The following is an 18,845-nucleotide window of genomic DNA, read 5'->3' as shown; positions in this document are numbered from 1 at the left end:
ACTGCTTAACTTGTCATGCGCTAATTGAGTCGGACGCGACAATATCGCTCATCTCTCAAACATTGTTCAATGATCTCAAAAGGGCTTTGAAGCCAACTAAACGTTGGTTAAAAGTGAACGATGTGAAACTACACTTCCAGGACGTATCGTTCGTTCACCCTGTGTATGTTTACCAGCCTCGAATCTGAACCCCTGCTACTCGGAGCAGACTTGATGGATTGGTTACTCCCACTGATGGATTGGAAAACCAACCATGGTCACAGGCCACAGGGCCTTCTCCACTGACCACACTGTCTACCCCTAACGCTAGTTGCAACGCAGTCATCCATGAGGGGTATCTGTCGAAAGCACCCCTTAGAAAAAGATGTTTCGAAACCTCTTGGTGCAGAATCTGATCTCGACACATTCCATCAGCAAACCTGATTCACCATTATTTTCATGATTTTGAGCCAGCAGTCTCTGTGAATGTGCAACTTCCCTCCTCCTTGGAGTCATGCAATACTGTAGTTGAGATTAACTTCTCTTGCCCTTCGGACACTTCTGCATCTCATCAAGAAAAACATCAATGCGCAGAGTGTACTCTGCTTCCGATGATACATCTTCCTCTTTCTGGGGGACTGTCACCCCTTACAATGACACTAACGGCGCTGGTCCAGCAACTGACCCAGCAACTGACCCGATGACTCCCACTGGTGAATCACTTTGCGATATCACAGACTGATATCCTCATCTCAATTCGCAGGTACTGAAGAGGTTGCCACATGCGGACACAGTGGTGACTGACAGGCCTTGACATCCACTGAGCGTTTTGAAGAACAAACACCAGGAGATTTGGTTGAAAGGTTACAGACATTCTCATAACAACGCGGCTGCTGACAACTCGTACATAGGGTCCGACCTTTTCGTCTGTGCCTCGGATACCTACACCAACCACTGGTGGGGGGTCCCTGATCCACAAAGGGGGGGAATAGTATCCCAGACGCATGAGGCCGGTGGGGGGGGGGGGGGGGGGGGGGTGTAACAGAGTACGAGTTCGCCAGAGCAAAAAACAAATATTGTTGTAAACTCCCCTATGAGAACAGTGAGTAGCAGACAGACCCCTCGACGGGGATAATCTTAGAGCACATCTAAGATATTACTGAGGTGTACCACACTGGTCGTAAAAGAAGTCCAGTGGACTTCCACCTCCAAAACAACTGGCAAAAATAGTCATGCCTTGCCATGTGTAGGTTCAACTACAATACAAATAGTAAAATTCTCTAATCATGTGTTCCTGTAGGATAACATTTCTGAATAAATCGGTAGGATAACTGGTCCCCTTGAGTACCAGTACCAATGGTACCACAGTCAGTCCAGCAACAATCAGTAAGAGGATTGGAGACCTCACAAGTCAAATTGCTATTGATAATAGAGACAGAGGAGTTAGTAGTCACTCAGATTGCAATACGTGTAAGGGAATTTCCAGAACACTCTTCTGATGGTCAACACACATGCCACAAATAAATAGAACCCTCCATTCAGGAGGAAAGTTATTAGAAGTCATGAACCATGATCACAACACGTACGACTGGTTCAGTGCTGAGAGAGTACTTCCGTCGTGAGGTTAGCTCCTCCGTGGTTAACATAGCTATGAAATAGAGTCCTTCATACCTCTCACCGCCACAATTGTGTAAGACACAGTGACTTGCAGTAAAACTACTACAGGTCCCCTTAACATATGTCTTGAGGTCGACATGAATTCTTACTGACCTCCAGGCATCGACCTGGAAATTATCAGATGACGTCAGACTCATTCTGAACAGGTTGCAACCTACCAGGATACTTGGTTCTTCCCCTTGGCATGTGCGCTTATGTAAGCATAAACGTACACCTACAACGGAACATTTAATGAGGATTTATGCTCAGATCACTTAAGGGTTCGAACAAAATACCAGCCTTAGTAAAGTTGAACATTTACTCTTAGGCCTTTTATACTCTACAGCTACAGTACTCACCAGTTTCTCCACAGAGGTCCAGAGGTCATCCCAGGACCTTGGACGTACAGTATATAGAATACAGTCCAATTAGATGGTTTTGGTGCGATAACTATATTTTGTATATATTTTGTTTATGCTTTCATTCCTTTTCGTTTCAGTTACTTTGACACTTAGGAAGTGATAGAGCCATAAACAAAGTCCCCATACAATCATCACTTAGTGCCACAATGCCGCTCATTTGGGAAGAAAAGTAATTATATACTGCTAAAAAAAATAAAGGGAACACTAAACAACACAATGTAACTCCAAGTCAATCACACTTCCTTGAAATCAAACTGTCCACTTAGGAAGCAACACTGATTGACAATACATTTCACATGCTGTTGTGCAAATGGAATAGACAACAGGTGGAAATTATAGGCAATTAGCAAGACACCCCCAATAAAGGAGTGGTTCTGCAGGTGGTAACCACAGACCACTTCTCAGTTCCTATGCTTCCTGGCTGATGTTTTGGTCACTTTTGAATGCTGGCGGTGCTTTCACTCTAGTGGTAGCATGAGACGGAGTCTACAACCCACACAAGTGGCTCAGGTAGTGCAGCTCATCCAGGATGGCGCATCAATGCGAGCTGTGGCAAGAAGGTTTGCTGTGTCTGTCAGCGTAGTGTCCAGAGCATGGAGGCGCTACCAGGAGACAGGCCAGTACATCAGGAGATGTGGAGGAGGCCGTAGGAGGGCAACAACCCAGCAGCAGGACCGCTACCTCCGCCTTTGTGCAAGGAGGAGCAGGAGGAGCACTGCCAGACCCCTGCAAAATGACCTCCAGCAGGCCACAAATGTGCATGTGTCTGCTCAAACGGTCAGAAACAGACTCCATGAGGGTGGTATGAGGGCCCGACGTCCACAGGTGGGGGTTGTGCTTACAGCCCAACACCTTGCAGGACGTTTGGCATTTACCAGAGAACACCAAGATTGGCAAATTCGCCACTGGCGCCCTGTGCTCTTCACAGATGAAAGCAGGTTCACACTGAGCACATGTGACAGACGTGACAGTCTGGAGATGCCGTGGAGAACGTTCTGCTGCCTGCAACATCCTCCAGCATGACCGGTTTGGCGGTGGGTCAGTCATGGTGTGGGGTGGCATTTTTTTGGGCACAGCCCTCCATGTGCTCACCAGCTTTTTTGGGCACAGCCCTCCATGTGCTCACCAGCTTGACTGCCATTAGGTACCGAGATGAGATCCTCAGACCCCTTGTGAGACCATATGCTGGTGCGGTTGGCCCTGGGTTCCTCCTAATGCAAGACAATGCTAGACCTCATGTGGCTGGAGTGTGTCAGCAGTTCCTGCAAGAGGAAGGCATTGATGCTATGGACTGGCCCGCCCGTTCCCCAGACCTGAATCCAATTGAGCACATCTGGGACATCATGTCTCACTCCATCCACCGATGCCACGTTGCACCACAGACTGTCCAGGAGTTGGTGGATGCTTTAGTCCAGGTCTGGGAGGAGATCCCTCAGGAGACCATCCGCCACCTCATCAGGAGCATGCCCAGGCGTTGTAGGGAGGTCATACAGGCACGTGGAGGCCACACACACTACTGAGCCTCATTTTGACTTGTTTTAAGGACATTAAATCAAAGTTGGATCAGCCTGTAGTGTGGTTTTCCACTTTAATTTTGAGTGTGACTCCAAAACCAGACCTCCATGGGTTGATAAATTGGATTTCCATTCATTATTTTTGTGTGATTTTTGTTGTCAGCACATTCAACTATGTAAAGAAAAAAGTATTTAATAAGATTATTTCATTCATTCAGATCTAGGATGTGTTATTTTAGTGTTCCCTTTATTTTTTTGAGCAGTGTATATTTTGTGAGTTTGTGTGTTAACATCTGCCTAAGTTACTGCCCATATCTTCCAATCTGGACGACTAGAAGACAGGTCCAGAATGGCGATCCCAATCCGGACATCCGCTGCCCATCCTTGTGGCGACCTGTTCCATTTGTAGAAATCCTACCCGGGTCGACCATGAGAGGGGTACTTCAACGGCAGTCGCCAACAGGACATCCACTGCCCATCCTTGTGGTGGACTGCTCCACTTTCAGATAGCCTACCATGGTAAACCACCAGAGGAGAACCGCAACACAGATCCCCAACCAGGACATCCCCTGGCCATTCCTGTGGTACTTTGCAGCTTCCAGAAAACCTACCAAGGTAAACCACCAGAGGGAGACCGCAACGGTGATCACCAACCGGACATCCACTGCCCATCCTTGTGGTGGACTGCTCTGCTTTTAGAGAGACTACCAGAGGGGGACCGCAACGATGATCCACAACCAGCACATAACGTGGTCATTATATTTATGTTGGTTTGCAACTTGCAGGTAATCACAAGATTCAACCCACCAGAGGGGGACTGTCATGACATGCCCTGCCTGGGGGGAGGATCATAGCCCCCCCCTCTCTCTCTACAGTTTTATGACTTTACCTGGTAGAAACTGCCATGCAGTATTGAGAGAATCTAAGAGAACAAAGCACCACTCTTGGCCAAACTCTTAATCCCAAAAATGGGAGAATTAAACAATATTTCTACTTTTGAGAATGTGAGAATGGTCGGGGGACACTAAAGGGACAGTTATGATGAGTGTGTTTCATTTGGTGATCTCATGAAGGACAGGAAACTACGGGGTCAATTTCACGCCATATGTATTAAATTCAAAATAAAATAAATTGTGAACATGAAATATAAAGTTGAGAAGGTAAACATATTTTTAAGGACGGTTGATATAATGGATGTTGAAATCAAAAACCAAACAATTGAAAGCAAAAATAAAATAAAATAAAAGGATTGAATTGTAAACAAAAAATAAGACATAAAAATCTAACTTGTGAGCAAATCATTTTAAAGCGAGAGCAAAACTCTATGACAAATGATTAAAAAAATGAAAAGAAATGCAAAAATATTTTTCAGTTAAACTTTCCCAGCAACCAATCCAATTGAATACATTTTGCCTACGCTCTTGCCTGCATTTACTACTTTTGGTTACGCTACTCGTATCTTTGCTTCTGATGTCTGTTTCTTTGCTTTCACAGCCAATTTCTTTGATTGAGAGTTTTGGCATTATTTTGCCGTGAAGGGCAGGGTTTAGAGGGAGGTATAGACAATGAGCCTCCATTGGTCCACTCGTTTTGGAGTGACGGTTCATCTTAACCCAATCAATGAACATGATAGACAGCCTATTTTTCTATTGGCTACTTAACCAGATGGTCTGACGTCACCACTATGCGTCAAATCTTCCCACTATGTCCGCATGTTCTAAACATGGTGAACCAGTTAACAACACCTGCAACAAACTTTGGGTAAGTAGTTCGGTTTTTCGCAATTAAATGTATTACATTTACCCGTGACTAACAATTGTGAATTACGTTAGCATAGTTGGCTGGCTTTGGTGTCGGACTAGCTAGCCAAATGAACATGAACAATATTAAAGCTGATCCACCCCCTAGAGGACATTTTTTTTAAATAAGCTTTTCCCATAACAATACCTGACACCTAGACTCAATTTTGCTTAAAATGTATTTTAAAGATACGCTTAATATATTAACCTGTTAAGTTACAATTTTGAAGTACGTTACTTAACTAGTTTAGTCGGCTGGCTTAAGTTGTCTGACTAGTTAGACAAATGGCTGAGACATCAGGAACCATGGTAGGCCACCAGAAGCATTGACGGAGGAAAGCCAGGGTCCGACGGGTACCAGGATGACAGGGAAGCCTGGAGGAGTGAGCCCAGTCTAAACCAGTTCAGAGTTCCAGAGGTAAAGAATGGCAGGCAGGGTCAAGGCAGGCAGGAATGGAGTTCAGAAAAACAGGCAAAGGTCAAAACCAGGAGGACTAGTAAAAGAGAATAGAAAAGCAGGTGCACGGGAAAAACACGCTGGTTGACTTGAACATACAAGACGAACTGGCACAGAGAGACAGGAAGCACAGGGATAAATACACCAGGGAAAATAAGCGACACCTGGAGGGGGTGGAGACAATCACAAGGACAAGTGAAACAGATCAGGGCGTGCCACTTTGTCCCTATGGAAGATTGCAGTTAGTGCATTTGTTTTATTACTAGTTATGTTGTATGAGAGTCAGATTTATTTATACATTTTATTTTTTTGTTTGAAATGGTCAACATTAATTGTCATAAACCAACAGGGTTGGGAAGATAACTGAATGTGTTCAGTTGCTGATTACCAGTTTATAATGGTAACATCTATTGGATTACTCACCAAGTAACATAGTCCAATTACTTTGCCTTTAAAAGCCATAGAACATACTATGAACACAGCATTGTTTTTGAGGCAGGCATCGTCCCCGTCCAAGTTGTTTAAATCCTAAACATGGAAAATTATGTTAATTTACAAAACAACCACTTTTTTTTAGATAAGACTTAATTGCATTTTCATAGTGGCTCCTTTAAATCTATACCTCCACATTGCCAGGGAAGGTGACAGGATTCTGTGCTTGTCCCATTTCCCATAGCTGGTTGGGGGTCCAATTTTGCTTGGTGTGCAGAGAATGTTTATTGGTAAAGGCGTCTAGGTCTGCTTGGAGGCACGGGAGGAATACAATGCGCACAGAATAGGTGAAGGCTGTTTGACAGGTCAGGGGAGCCCTCATCTTCCAGACTGTGTAGGACATTGTAAAATATGTTTTCCACGGTGATCCACACATCCCGCCATAACTGTTAAAACCTGAAAGCATATGAGAGAAATTTGAAGCAACATAATGAAACATTCAACATCATACCCAGTCCTCTGTCCTACACAACTCATTACTATTATTTTAACCTTTCTGAGCATAAGGAGATGTAATTTGTCAAAGTATTCTAAGGAACTTTGCATTTCTACTTCACCGTCTCCAGTTGAATTTACCTGTTTCAACCCCATCACTGTGCACTTTCACCACCCTGTGAAGTTCATCATAACTTATTTAATCTGTAGTCTAATAAACAGCATGGTTTCCAGAGGCATACTGGGAGGACCACACAACACTGTATCATCGCGTGACTCCAAGTTTACTTCGATATCGTGCCATCATCAATGTCCCAGAACAACGTGGTGGGAACATAACAATGTGTGCGGCTATTTGTCAAAACAGCATCCTTCACCATCATGCAATCCTAAGCCCATACAACACTGCACACATTATCACATTTCTGGACACCCTCCACAACAGACTAATCCCTAATGACCAGGGGCCAGAGCAGCCCAGGTACGTTATCATCTGGGACAATGTTAGTTTCCACCGGGCTGCTGTAGTCTGCAAATGGTTCACAGGTCACCCACTTTTCATCGCACTCAATCTCCCTCCATACTCTCCGTTCTTGAATCCTATTGAAGAATTCTTCTCTGAATGGCGTTGGAAGATGTATGATCGCCAGCCCCACCAACACATACCCCTTCCACAGGCAATGGAGGAGGCTTGTGGAGACATCGATCAGGGGTCATGCAAGAATTGTTTGCTTTAGCAAGAGATGTATAATGTTTTGTTGGTTGTTGTAAGGTTTTGTGGTTAGTGTGTAGAGTTTTGAAAAAATAGCCTATAGTTTCAAAGATAGTGCCTAAGCAATGAGATTTTTTTTTGCAAAACAATCAACAGAAATTCCCGTTCAGTTTCTGTAAAAGTTTGGACTCATTAGGCCTATGTGCGATGCCAATTGAATGAAAGATGTCAGTGACTGTAGGAAGTCTGTTTAGGAAAACTAAGTTATTACAATAGACGTCTTATTGTGTCTCCTTTATCATAAAAAAATGGCATATTCCACTTTCATCTGTTGGACCTAACTGTCAAATCGTGGGAATTCCGATCACTGTCCTTAGTGCTGAATCCGTTTGTAGCCTAGGCTATTTTCCTATTCATTTGTTTACCTTTTACTTGGCAAAGTCACTAACAGGCCATATCAGGTGATGATGGTAGGCTAATCTTATTATAACATTTGGGCAATGTGAAATTGTCCATGGGTCTAACATGCAGTGAATTTCCGAAATGCGAATGCAGTGTGTGTCAATGAATATTTCCATGTTGAAGCCAATAGAAACTAGATTAGCTAGCTACAACATGTTTGTTATAACTAGGCCTATTGTAGGGTTAGTGTAACCATTTAACTATATTTAATGGATAAGACAAACATCTATATCACCTTCCAAAGAGCCCTTAGGCCTACGTGTGCCCACATTGCCTCGTGCTCATGGAATAATATTATGCAAAAAAAGAACAAGCATTTCAATATTGTTGTTGGTTTAAAAAAAAAAACAGATGTATGGTTTTTCGTTGAATTTGATTAAAAAGCAAATGTATTAGAAAGATTCACAATCCATGGGTTTATGGCAGTGGTGTGTATTCATGGGTGCCAAGGGAAGCATTAAATAATGTATCTTTCGTCTCTCTTTGTTTTATAATTTTTCACAAGAGGCTGAATGTTATTCTCTTCCAAAAGAGTATGACATTGTTTGCCGCCCGTAGCATTGAATACAATGGAAGCCAGTGAGCATTTGGCCACCCTTGAGAAAAAAAGTGTGAAATAAGAGCCAATCAGTGTTAAGGTAAACTGAGTTAGCTCAACTGTGAATGGTAAAACAAAGTCAAGGGAAGCCAGTTTCGATTTGGCATCACTCCTATCAAATCGCATTGAGAGCATACTTCATTGACAGAAACAACTAGAATTGTTGTATCTCGATGTGTTGTTGTCCTCAAAATAACCCTTTTGTTACAAAGAGATTCTTCCCACCAAAACGCCAACATCCAAAAATGGATAATGAAACAATATTTCTAACACAAAGAATGTGTGACAATAATACTGGTACGAACTTAAACCCAGGCGCAGAGTAACACAGCAAGAGGTAAGGGTCAATCCAGATATTTACTAAGAGTCTTAACTAGCTAACGTTGCCCAAGAAAGGAAGTTAGGCTAGCAAGCAAGCATTTTAGACAGGTAGCCTAGGACAACAACAAAAAAGTGATAGACCCTTTTGTCAACATGAAAGAGTGAAGGATGGCATTAGCGTTTCTCTACAAGTAGGGCGATTCAACAAGTTTTTCAACTTGCACGGACACACACAGACACACACACATACACACAAATAATAACCATGGACAGCCACATCATATTTAGCTTACGTTGATTGGACTAAATCGTTTTTGGTATCTTTTAGTTGTCACTGTGTTAGACTAAGTATAGGTGATTTGATGATCATGGTGCTGAAGTAGTGGAGGCAGCTCCTGTTTCTTTTCTACTTGCAGTAACTCTCTGTGGTTGTAAATCAATAGTTGTTTAGTGGTCCAAAAATATTGGAAACATTAACTTGCTTGACCATGCCGTAGGTCAGTGTTCCCCAACTGGCAGCCCCCTGGCCGAATTTGGCCCGTGGGTGGTTTTATTTCATTGTTAAACATAGAAGACTGTAAAAACACCAGGAAATCAGCTCCAATTAATTTAAATTTTGAAAATCTGTTCTCAAGTATTCCCACGCATAATAGAGAGATAAAAAAAGTAAGTTAATAAAGAACAAATTCTTATTTACAATGACGGCCTACAGTGCCTTGTACAGGGGCAGAACAACTGATTTTAACCTTGTCAGCTCAGGGATTCAACCTTTCGGTTACTGACCCAACGCTCTAACCACAACGCTCTAACCCCAAAAGGAGGGCTCGGCCAGGGATTTGAACCCGGGACCTCTCACACCCTAGGCAAGAATCATACCCCCAACTTGCAGTCTAGTAAGGATTTGTAATTACGGGTGTGTTCATAAATTCTCTCTGTATTGCCAGAGTGCTCTCAGAGTGTGCTCTGGGCATTTGTAAATTCAGAACGCTGTCAGATTGTTTGTAAATTCAGAGCATTTCACTCTTGGAGCTTTCAGAGCACACACTGGACGCTCTGGCCAAGGAGTAGGGTTAAGCTCTTACATCTAGACGTTCCGCTAGCGGAACACCTGCTCCAATATCCAATGATAGGCGTGGCGCGAATTACAAATTCCTCAAAAATACAAAAACTTCAATTTTTCAAACATATGACTATTTCACAGCATTTTAAAGACAAGACTCTCCTTTATCTAACCACACTGTCCGATTTCAAAAAGGCTTTACAGCGAAAGCAAAACATTAGATTATGTCAGCAGAGTACCCAGCCAGAAATAATCAGACACCCATTTTTCAAGCTAGCATATAATGTCACAAAAACCCAGAAGACAGCTAAATGCAGCACTAACCTTTGATGATCTTCATCAGATGACACACCTAGGACATTATGTTATACAATACATGCATGTTTTGTTCAATCAAGTTCATATTTACATCAAAAAACAGCTTTTTACATTAGCATGTGACGTTCAGAACTAGCATACTAGCATTCCCCGCAAACTTCCGGGGAATTTACTAACAATTTACTAAATTACTCACGATAAACGTTCACAAAAAGAATAACAATTATTTTAAAAATTATAGATACAGAACTCCTCTATGCACTCGATATGTCCGATTTTAAAATAGCTTTTTGGTGAAAGCACATTTTGCAATATTCTAAGTACATAGCCCAGCCATCACGGGTTAGCTATTTAGACACCCGGCAAGTTTAGCATTCACCAAAATCAGATTTACTATAACAAAATTGTTATTACCTTTGTTTTCTTCGTCAGAATGCACTCCCAGGACTGCTACTTCAATAACAAATGTTGGTTTGGTCCCAAATAATCCATCGTTATATCCGAATAGCGGCGATTTGTTCGCGCGTTCCAGAAACTATCCGAAATGGTAAATCAGGGTCGCGCGCATGGCGCAATTCGTGACAAGAAAATTCTAAATATTCCATTACCGTACTTCGAAGCATGTCAAGCGCTGTTTAAAATCAATTTTTATGCAATTTATCTCGTAAAAAAGCGATAATATTCCGACCGGGAATCTCCTTTTCGGCAAACAGAGGAAAAATCACAAAGACGGGGGCGGCCAGGGCACGTGCCTAAGCCCACAGTCCCTTGATCGGCCACTTGAGAAAGGCGATAATGTGTTTCAGCCTGGGGCTGGGATGACGACATTCAGGTTTTTCCCGGGCTCTGAGCGCCCATGGAAGACGTAGGAAGTGTCACGTTAGAGCAGAGATCCTTTGTAAAAGATAGAGATGGCAAAGAAGTTCAAGAAATAATCAGACAGGCCACTTCCTGTAAAGGAATCTCTCAGGTTTTGACCTGCCATTTGAGTTCTGTTATACTCACAGACACCATTCAAACAGTTTTAGAAACGTTGGAGTGTTTTCTATCCAAAGCCAATAATTATATGCATATTCTAGTTACTGGGCAGGAGTAGTAACCAGATTAAATCGGGTACGTTTTTTATCCAGCCGTGAAAATACTGCCCCCTAGCCATAACAGGTTAATCCAAGCGTACTGACCTCACAACGGCAGTGAAGCACCCAAGCTAACTAGCTAAAGTTGACTAGCTTGCAGACAGAAATGAGAGAACACCTAACTCTGACAATTTTACTTGCCGTATCAGAACTGGTTAGAACTTCTTAGGGATACCGACAACATCCGGTGAAATTTGAGGGCGCGCAATTCAAATAAATAATCTTAATATTAAACATTCATGAACATACAAGTATCTTATATAATTTAAAAGCTTAAATTCTTGTTAATCTAACTGTGTTGTCCATTTGAGGACAACAAGAGATTAAATAAATCACTTACTTTTGAAGATCTTCCTCTGTTTGCAATCCCAAGGATCCCAGCTACAACATGAATGGTTGTTTTGTTAGATAAAATCCTTATTTATATCCCAAAATGTCTGTTTAGTTGGCGCCATCGATTTCAGTAATCCACTCGTACAACATGCAGACAAAGGAGTCCAAAAAGCTATTACTAAACTTCGTCCAAACAAGTCAATCGACATTTCTATTTAATTCGCAGGTACTCTAAAATGTAAATAAACTATAATATTTAATACGGAAAGTAGTATGTTCAATAGATTGATATTGTTCCGGTGCTCTTCTCCCCAAAACTCCAAATTCCTGCTTGTTTTAAAAAAAACAAGCCTGAAACCTTGAATAAAACTGTTGCCATCTACTGGAAGCCATAGGAATTGCAATCTGGGAGACGGATTTACATCGAAACAATAGGTTTCGATTATAAGAGCCTGGGAGCTCAAAAAAATACAATTCTGGTGGATTTTCTTCTGACTTTTGCCTGCCATATCAGTTTTGCTATAGTCTCAGACATTATTTTAACAGTTTTAGAAACTTCAAAGTGTTTTCTATCCGATGCTACCAATTATATGCATATCCTGGCTTCTGGGCCTGAGTAACAGGCAGCTTACTTTGGGAAAGTCAGTCAGGCGGAAATTCAGGAAACTAGACCCTATCCCCTTTGAAGATTTATTACGATTATTGAATTTACAGGTAATTAAACAATGCTCCATCCTTCAGATAAAACATGTTTAATCCATGTCTGTTGTTTCCACAGTTATCAATGACAAACAAATCTGTGTTTATCAATGATGTCACCTTTGGCCAAATGCCCCAGTACTGTTGGGCAGGGTCCTGACCCCTGAGAAGAATCTGGTGTTGCAGTCAAAAATACAGACGGCGGCCATTGGCACCAACAGCACCTACCTCCCTATTGAGGTCCTCACGGGCCTCCAGTTCTTCCCCCTGAAGCAGACGGATTCCCCCTCTCTGAGGTTATGTACGTTCAGACAGTCTGTCAGTCTGGCCCCAGATCTGTTTATGTCATGTCAATGGCCATAGGAGTTGGCAAGACTCCTTCAATACATCAAGTCTCTGTCAATATGAACCTTTCTCTCTTTTTTATTGTGATGTCATTTATGTACATACCAGCCCTATTGATCCTGTGACGTGGTGTTGTAAGGAAGTAGTTCTCTTGTAAAATGGATGTGCTTTGGTTCTTGCCCATCTGCATCCAGCTGTATTCCCGTGCAGTAGCCTACTGTACATTATTTAGTGTTTACAACTATAGTATGATGTACTTACCTACTGGTAAACAAAGTTATGATGACGTTCTGATTGAACCCTTAAAAAAAGGTGTTAAATTTCATTAATTTGATCTTGCATTTTAGCTGCATGTTATGCCTAGATATTGTAGTGTTGCTGAAATTAAATACAGGCATGTAGAGTGAGAATGAAACTCTAGACCCTTACTAGACCCCAGAGCATTCTGCTACAGGTAACCAGATATCAGTGTGGCAGTTAAGCACTTCATTGTATCCATCTACCCTATCATGTTACAACTGCTGCACAAAGCAGCTCATTCAAAACAAACTATGGGATCAACTGGTAGGGACGATGAATGGGAAACAACAATTATTTAAAACTATATTCATGATGGTGGCCTAAAGACACTCAAAATCTATGTATGTATTTGTGTGTGTGTGTACTGTATATGTGTGTGTGTGCGTTTGTGTGTGCATGTGTTGTTACGCTCTCGACATTGTGTTTGGGAAATTAAGTTCCATATTGAAAGTAATTGTACAGAAAAAATACAAAATAAGCACAGTACAGTGTAAATATCGAAATCACACGTATGTAGTTGTCACACATGACAAAAAATATGTTAAGATGAAATGTTATTATTAGATATTGCCCACCCAGGTCTGGGTAAATTCCTCTTCAACTCCACCACAAGAAAGGCTGAATCCTAACTGGAGATCTCTTAACTCCAGATTTTGACATCAATGAGAGAAAGTTGGAGTGGCATTGAATTTAAAGTCTATTGACCCCACAACCGCTGCAAAAAAATATAACATTTTGTTTAATAACGTGCTCCTAACGCTTAAGAGGAAGCCATATAAGTCAAAACCATTTTGGGGCCTCCCGAGTGGCGCAGCAGTCTAAGGCACTGCATCGCTTATCACAACCGGCCGTGATCCGGAGTCCCATAGGGCGGCGCATAATTGGCCCAACGTCCTCAGGGTTAGGGGAGGGTTTGGCCGAGGGGGCTTTACTTGGCTCACCGCGCTCTATCGACTCCTTGTGGCGGGCCGGGCACCTGCAGGCTGACCTCGATCGTCAGGTGAACAGTGTTTCCTCTGACACACTGGCTTCCGGGTTAAGTGGGCGGGTGTTAAGAAGCGCGGTTTGGCGGGTCATGTTTAGGAGGACGCATGAATCGACCTTCACTTTCCAACCTTGTTGGGGAGTTGCAGCGATGAGACAAGATTGAAACTGGTGAGAAAAAGTAGGTAAAATACCCACAAAAGAAATGTGTGTTGTTATAGATGCACATTCTGTGTCTGGTGAAAACAATGTTTGTTTGGTTTGAGGTTTAGGTTTAGTTAAGAGTTAGGGTTAAGATTAGAGTTAAGATTAGGATTGTTGGTTGTTACCAAATTGCCCTCTGACCTCCAGGCAGTGGTGTCCCCTTCTTCCCCCAGTCCAGCTGTGTGTCAGCCCTCGGAGGTTCTAGAGATGACAGAGAGGGGAACCTTAAACTACAGCTGATGGTGAGCACTAGAGTTCTTCATGTTTGAAAAAAATTCCAAGGCACTTCCCACTGGGCACAGACATCAATGTAACGTCTATTCCATCTTGGTTCAATGTCATTTCATTGACATGATGTGGAAACAACGTTGATTCACAATTTTAATGTATTTTTTATGTTGGCATACTATATATCTGCAAGGAATGCAACTTGCATGTTTCAGTTATAGGTTGCCTTCATGATGGCCTTTGAGTTACAGCTTGTAACATGTTATGACATAGTTTGAACACTCTTATATATTGTAGGTGATTGATATGTTGTGTCAGATACTGCAGACTGAGTCTATATGGGATGTCCAGCAATGGATTCTGACAGCTGGTCAAAGAGGTAAGTGCACTGGACTGCACATATACACCAATCCATTTAGCATGCAGTCACTGTTATCTAGAGCCCTTTTCTAGTTGTTGAAATCCAGCTGCAGAGCATAGTGAGGGAAAGACAAGATTAGATAGATAAGATAGTTCTTTATTTATACCCCAAAGTAAATGTGAGAGCATCAGCCATATTAACAGTAACAAAATGGTACATTATCAAGAAACATTCTATCACAAAATTAAAGTAAGACTCAGCAATTAGCATTGCCACAGGCAGAATGAACCAAGAATATTGCAGATGAGCGAGATGCACTCACACAAAAACTATAAAAGTCCCCATAATAGTGTTTATTGGCAGTGGTATAAAGTACTTAAGTAAAAATACTTGAAAGTACTACTTACGTCGTTTTTTGGGATATCTGTACTTTACTTTACTATTTATATTTTTGACAACTTTTATTTTTACTTCACTACATTCCTAAATAAAATAATGTACTTTTTACTCCATGCATTTTCCCTGACACCCAAAAGTACTCGTTACATTTTGAATGCTTAGCAGGACAGGAAAATTGTATAATTCACATACTTATCAAGAGAACATCCCTGGTCATCCCTACTACGTCTGATATGACGGACTCACTAAATACATGCTTCGTTTGTAAATGATGTGTGAGTATTGGAGCGTGTCCCTGGCTATCTGTAAAAATAAAAATAAAATAAAATAAAATGGGGCCGTCTAGTTTGCTTAATATAAGGAATATTAAATTATTTATACTTTTACTTTTGATATTTAAGTATATTTTAGCAATTACATTTACTTTTCATACTTAAGTATATTTATAACCAAATACTTTTACTTTTACTCAAGTAATATTTCACTGGGTGACTTGCACTTTTACTTGAGTCATTTTCTGTTAAGGTATCTTTACTTTTACTCAAGTATGACAATTGGGTACTTTTTCCACCACTGTTAATCGGGACCATAATCCCAAGCCCCTACTAATATCCATCAGAATGTGAACATTGATCTGTCATGCCTTTAACCTGTGGTGTTATTTACTTTTGTCCAGAAAAGGACCAGGTTCTAAGTCTGCTGTGTTCCGCCCTGGCCAAGGACCCTGTCTCAGCCTATGAGGCTCCAGGAAGAGAGCAGCTGACAGTGAAGGAGGTTCAAAACTTCCCTCCTGCCTCCAGAATGGCTTTGATCAGTGAGAAGGATACCACCAGGTTAGTGTTTCCAACCAAAAAATGACGTCATTGTAAGACACCTATGCCAAATGTTGTTAGCTGGGAGGATTGATTGTTGAAACATTGGTTGTGTTTTAATTGTTGGGTCACTTGAAGATGGCAAACGTTTTTAGTGGATCACAGATAAAAAAATATGTTTTGGAACCATTGTACCTTGCAAGTTGGCTGCACACTTCACAGCATACAGGCCTAAAAAGTAATTGATGATGTGTGGGGAAAAATCCTAGTTCTTAGAGAAATCTATTTGAAATTGGATGAATGATGATGCAATGCCATGTAGCATGAAATCACCATGCTACCAAGAAATAGTACATCGAGCTATAACTATTTTCTGGCCCTTTGAACCATGTCAATATCTGGCTGCCACTTCCCCCCTGCACAAATCCTGTAAGTTGTGCACCCCTGCAGTAGGTGCTGTATATTAATACTAATACCCACTGGCCAATACATTTGCCTATTCAAAAAGGACAGCCTGTAATGCATTTACAAAATATATTATCTTTACACTTCACAGAAATCATTCCCTAGAAATGATGTCAAACTGTGACTCAGGTGAGTCTCCAAGGTTATGTGCTGACAAATAATATAATTAATTTACCTAGTAATTGATATGTTGATTGATTCACTCAAAATCTGGAGTTCTGTCTATCTATAATGCACCATTCCCAGGTAAACTGGAGGATGCAGACACAGAGAGGGCAGAGTCCAAGACCCCCAGGGAGAATCACAGCGCCAGACCCCTGAGTACCCAGAGGACCCTGGGTAGCCCCCCCGTGTGTCACCTCAACCAGAAGGTGGTCCTACGGTGCACCAAGTGGGCCCTGATGCCTCACACACAACCTGAAGTGTTCCAGGCTGAATGGCCCAACTATACCCAGCAGGCACCTGGCTGACTCGTGACTTAAAACACAACTCTGGCAATACACCTGGGGCTGGTTCAGGAAGTTGCAACGTCACTGAACGTTCAGATAGAAATGTATGATGTAGAATAGATACCATTGTCTGTCATGTTGAATAGAATAACCTATTCAACATGACAGACAATGGTATCTATTCTACATCATACATTTCTATCTGAACGTTCAGTGACGTTGCAACTTCCTGAACCAGCCCCAGGTGTATTGCCAGAGTTTGTTACTGTTAATATGGTATCAGCTCTAGTGATTTTATTTCTATCTGCAACACTCTGAATGTTGTGCCCTCATGAATGAACCCCTCCTGTGCATCTCAATACATGTCTTACTCAGCAATTTGTAGTCATTCTGGTAGTCATTTTGTTCTGATTTGGTTTGAATTAGATTTTGAATGAGTGTTTGATTGAGTTGGAAGGGGAGTTCAAATGGGACTTGAAATTGTGATAGACAACAAAAAATACTCAGATTTGATTGATGTCTTCTAGTTTTACTCGCTATTGGGTTACACTTTACATTACAGTGCCCTTACTACTGTGTAATTAGTTTTATGTCATTACAGTCTAATGAGTATGGTTAATTACTCATTATTACGCTCTACTTAGGGTTACTTTGGGTTAGGGGTAAGGTTAGGGGTAGGGTTAAGGTTAGGGGTAGGGTTAAGGTTAGGGATAGGGCTAAGGTTAGGGTTATTGCTACAGTGTAATCATTAGTTACAACAATACTTTTTACACTGCAATTACATAAGTAGTTACACAGTAATAATGGCAATGTAGTTTAAGTGTTACCACATTCCACATACTGCACCACTACCAGTATTTCTACACAGACAATTGTTCAGAACAAAAGAATAACATCATCTGAAAGACTATAAAGACAATATGATCTGTACTCAATATCTCTGTATATATATCTACATTTTTCCACAAATGCATGAAAAAATAAAGTGAACCAATGAATGCCTATTAATGAATACAATAGATTGATTGGAAATCACTCAAAATTACATTCATCCAGACATCGATGAAGTAGGGCTGCATGCAAAATCTCATTTAATCATTGTGGTGTTGTCGCTGATGACAGAGTTGATCTAATCAGAGAAGTATCACCTTGAAAGGAGGCCTCCATATTCCTTTCCGAAGTGTGAGATACTTTGTATATTGTTAATCAGTAGAAGCATATGAGCTTCAAAAAATATATATAAATAGGATTCTCCAATAAAGACAATTATAAAAACGACTTCACTGTCAAGGAAATTACTTCACTCCTTGATAAATCAATCCCTTTCCCTCGCAATGTAATCAACGATATGAATCATCTATAATGTAAACCCAGATCAATTTGTCCCTGATGGGAATCGGGGGTCACAGGTCACGGATCAGTCCGCGTCCCCTCCGCAGATGTCCCCACATCCATCCTTACCATTAGAGTGGGGAAACGCAAAACTGACCTCAAGTTGGTGCTTACAAATTCCCCCAAACCGCACACAAACACGGCAGAAAGCCAAGTACTTACCATTGGCTCATATGCTGGTCGTTATAGTGTGACGGTATAGTCAATTTCCTTTAACCGTGTGTGAAACAATGTCAATCTGTTTATTATTGACATGCAAAATTAGGTGAAAGGTTCAATCTCAAATTGACGCCGTCTCACTACCGAGGGGTAAATGTCACCATTGTTGTAACCCCTTTAGACGTACGTTGTAAATGTAGAGTTTTATTGTTTTAAAGTTGTTGCTGAAAGTTGGGCAGAATTCGTAACTATCGCTACTGCTGTGAAACTACTGTTTTAGCCTATATGTAATTGTCTCACTGATTTTATCATGATAGGCTGGCTACTGCTTGAGGACGAAACATCGATGTCAAT

At 41.4% G+C, this 18,845-nt stretch overlaps 1 protein-coding gene across 1 annotated transcript; it reads left to right on the top strand.

The window, feature by feature from the left end:
* The first annotated feature begins 14,756 nt into the window (after positions 1-14,756).
* LOC123742349 (uncharacterized) lies at positions 14,757-16,992 on the top strand. Its single transcript, XM_045716237.2, has 4 exons — positions 14,757-14,833; positions 15,891-16,047; positions 16,583-16,620; positions 16,738-16,992. The coding sequence occupies exons 1-4, from the start codon at positions 14,761-14,763 to the stop codon at positions 16,959-16,961; spliced, it is 492 nt and encodes a 163-aa protein (XP_045572193.2). The 5' UTR covers positions 14,757-14,760; the 3' UTR covers positions 16,962-16,992.
* The last annotated feature ends 1,853 nt before the right edge of the window (positions 16,993-18,845 follow it).

Source organism: Salmo salar, chromosome 04, assembly GCF_965601325.2.
Source record: "Salmo salar chromosome 04, fSalSal1, whole genome shotgun sequence".
Taxonomy (NCBI): Eukaryota; Metazoa; Chordata; class Actinopteri; order Salmoniformes; family Salmonidae; genus Salmo; species Salmo salar.
The sequence above is the reverse complement of the archived record's forward strand: the minus strand, read 5'-3'. Positions and strand labels throughout refer to the sequence as shown.

Excerpts from the sequence above, each read along its gene's own strand:
- LOC123742349 (XM_045716237.2), top strand. The coding sequence starts at position 14,761 with ATGTTGTGTCAGATACTGCAGACTGAGTCTATATGGGATGTCCAGCAA. Across the intron at positions 14,834-15,890 it reads TCTGACAGCTGGTCAAAGAG|AAAAGGACCAGGTTCTAAGT; the intron begins GTAAGTGCACTG and ends ACTTTTGTCCAG. Across the intron at positions 16,621-16,737 it reads GATGTCAAACTGTGACTCAG|GTAAACTGGAGGATGCAGAC; the intron begins GTGAGTCTCCAA and ends CACCATTCCCAG.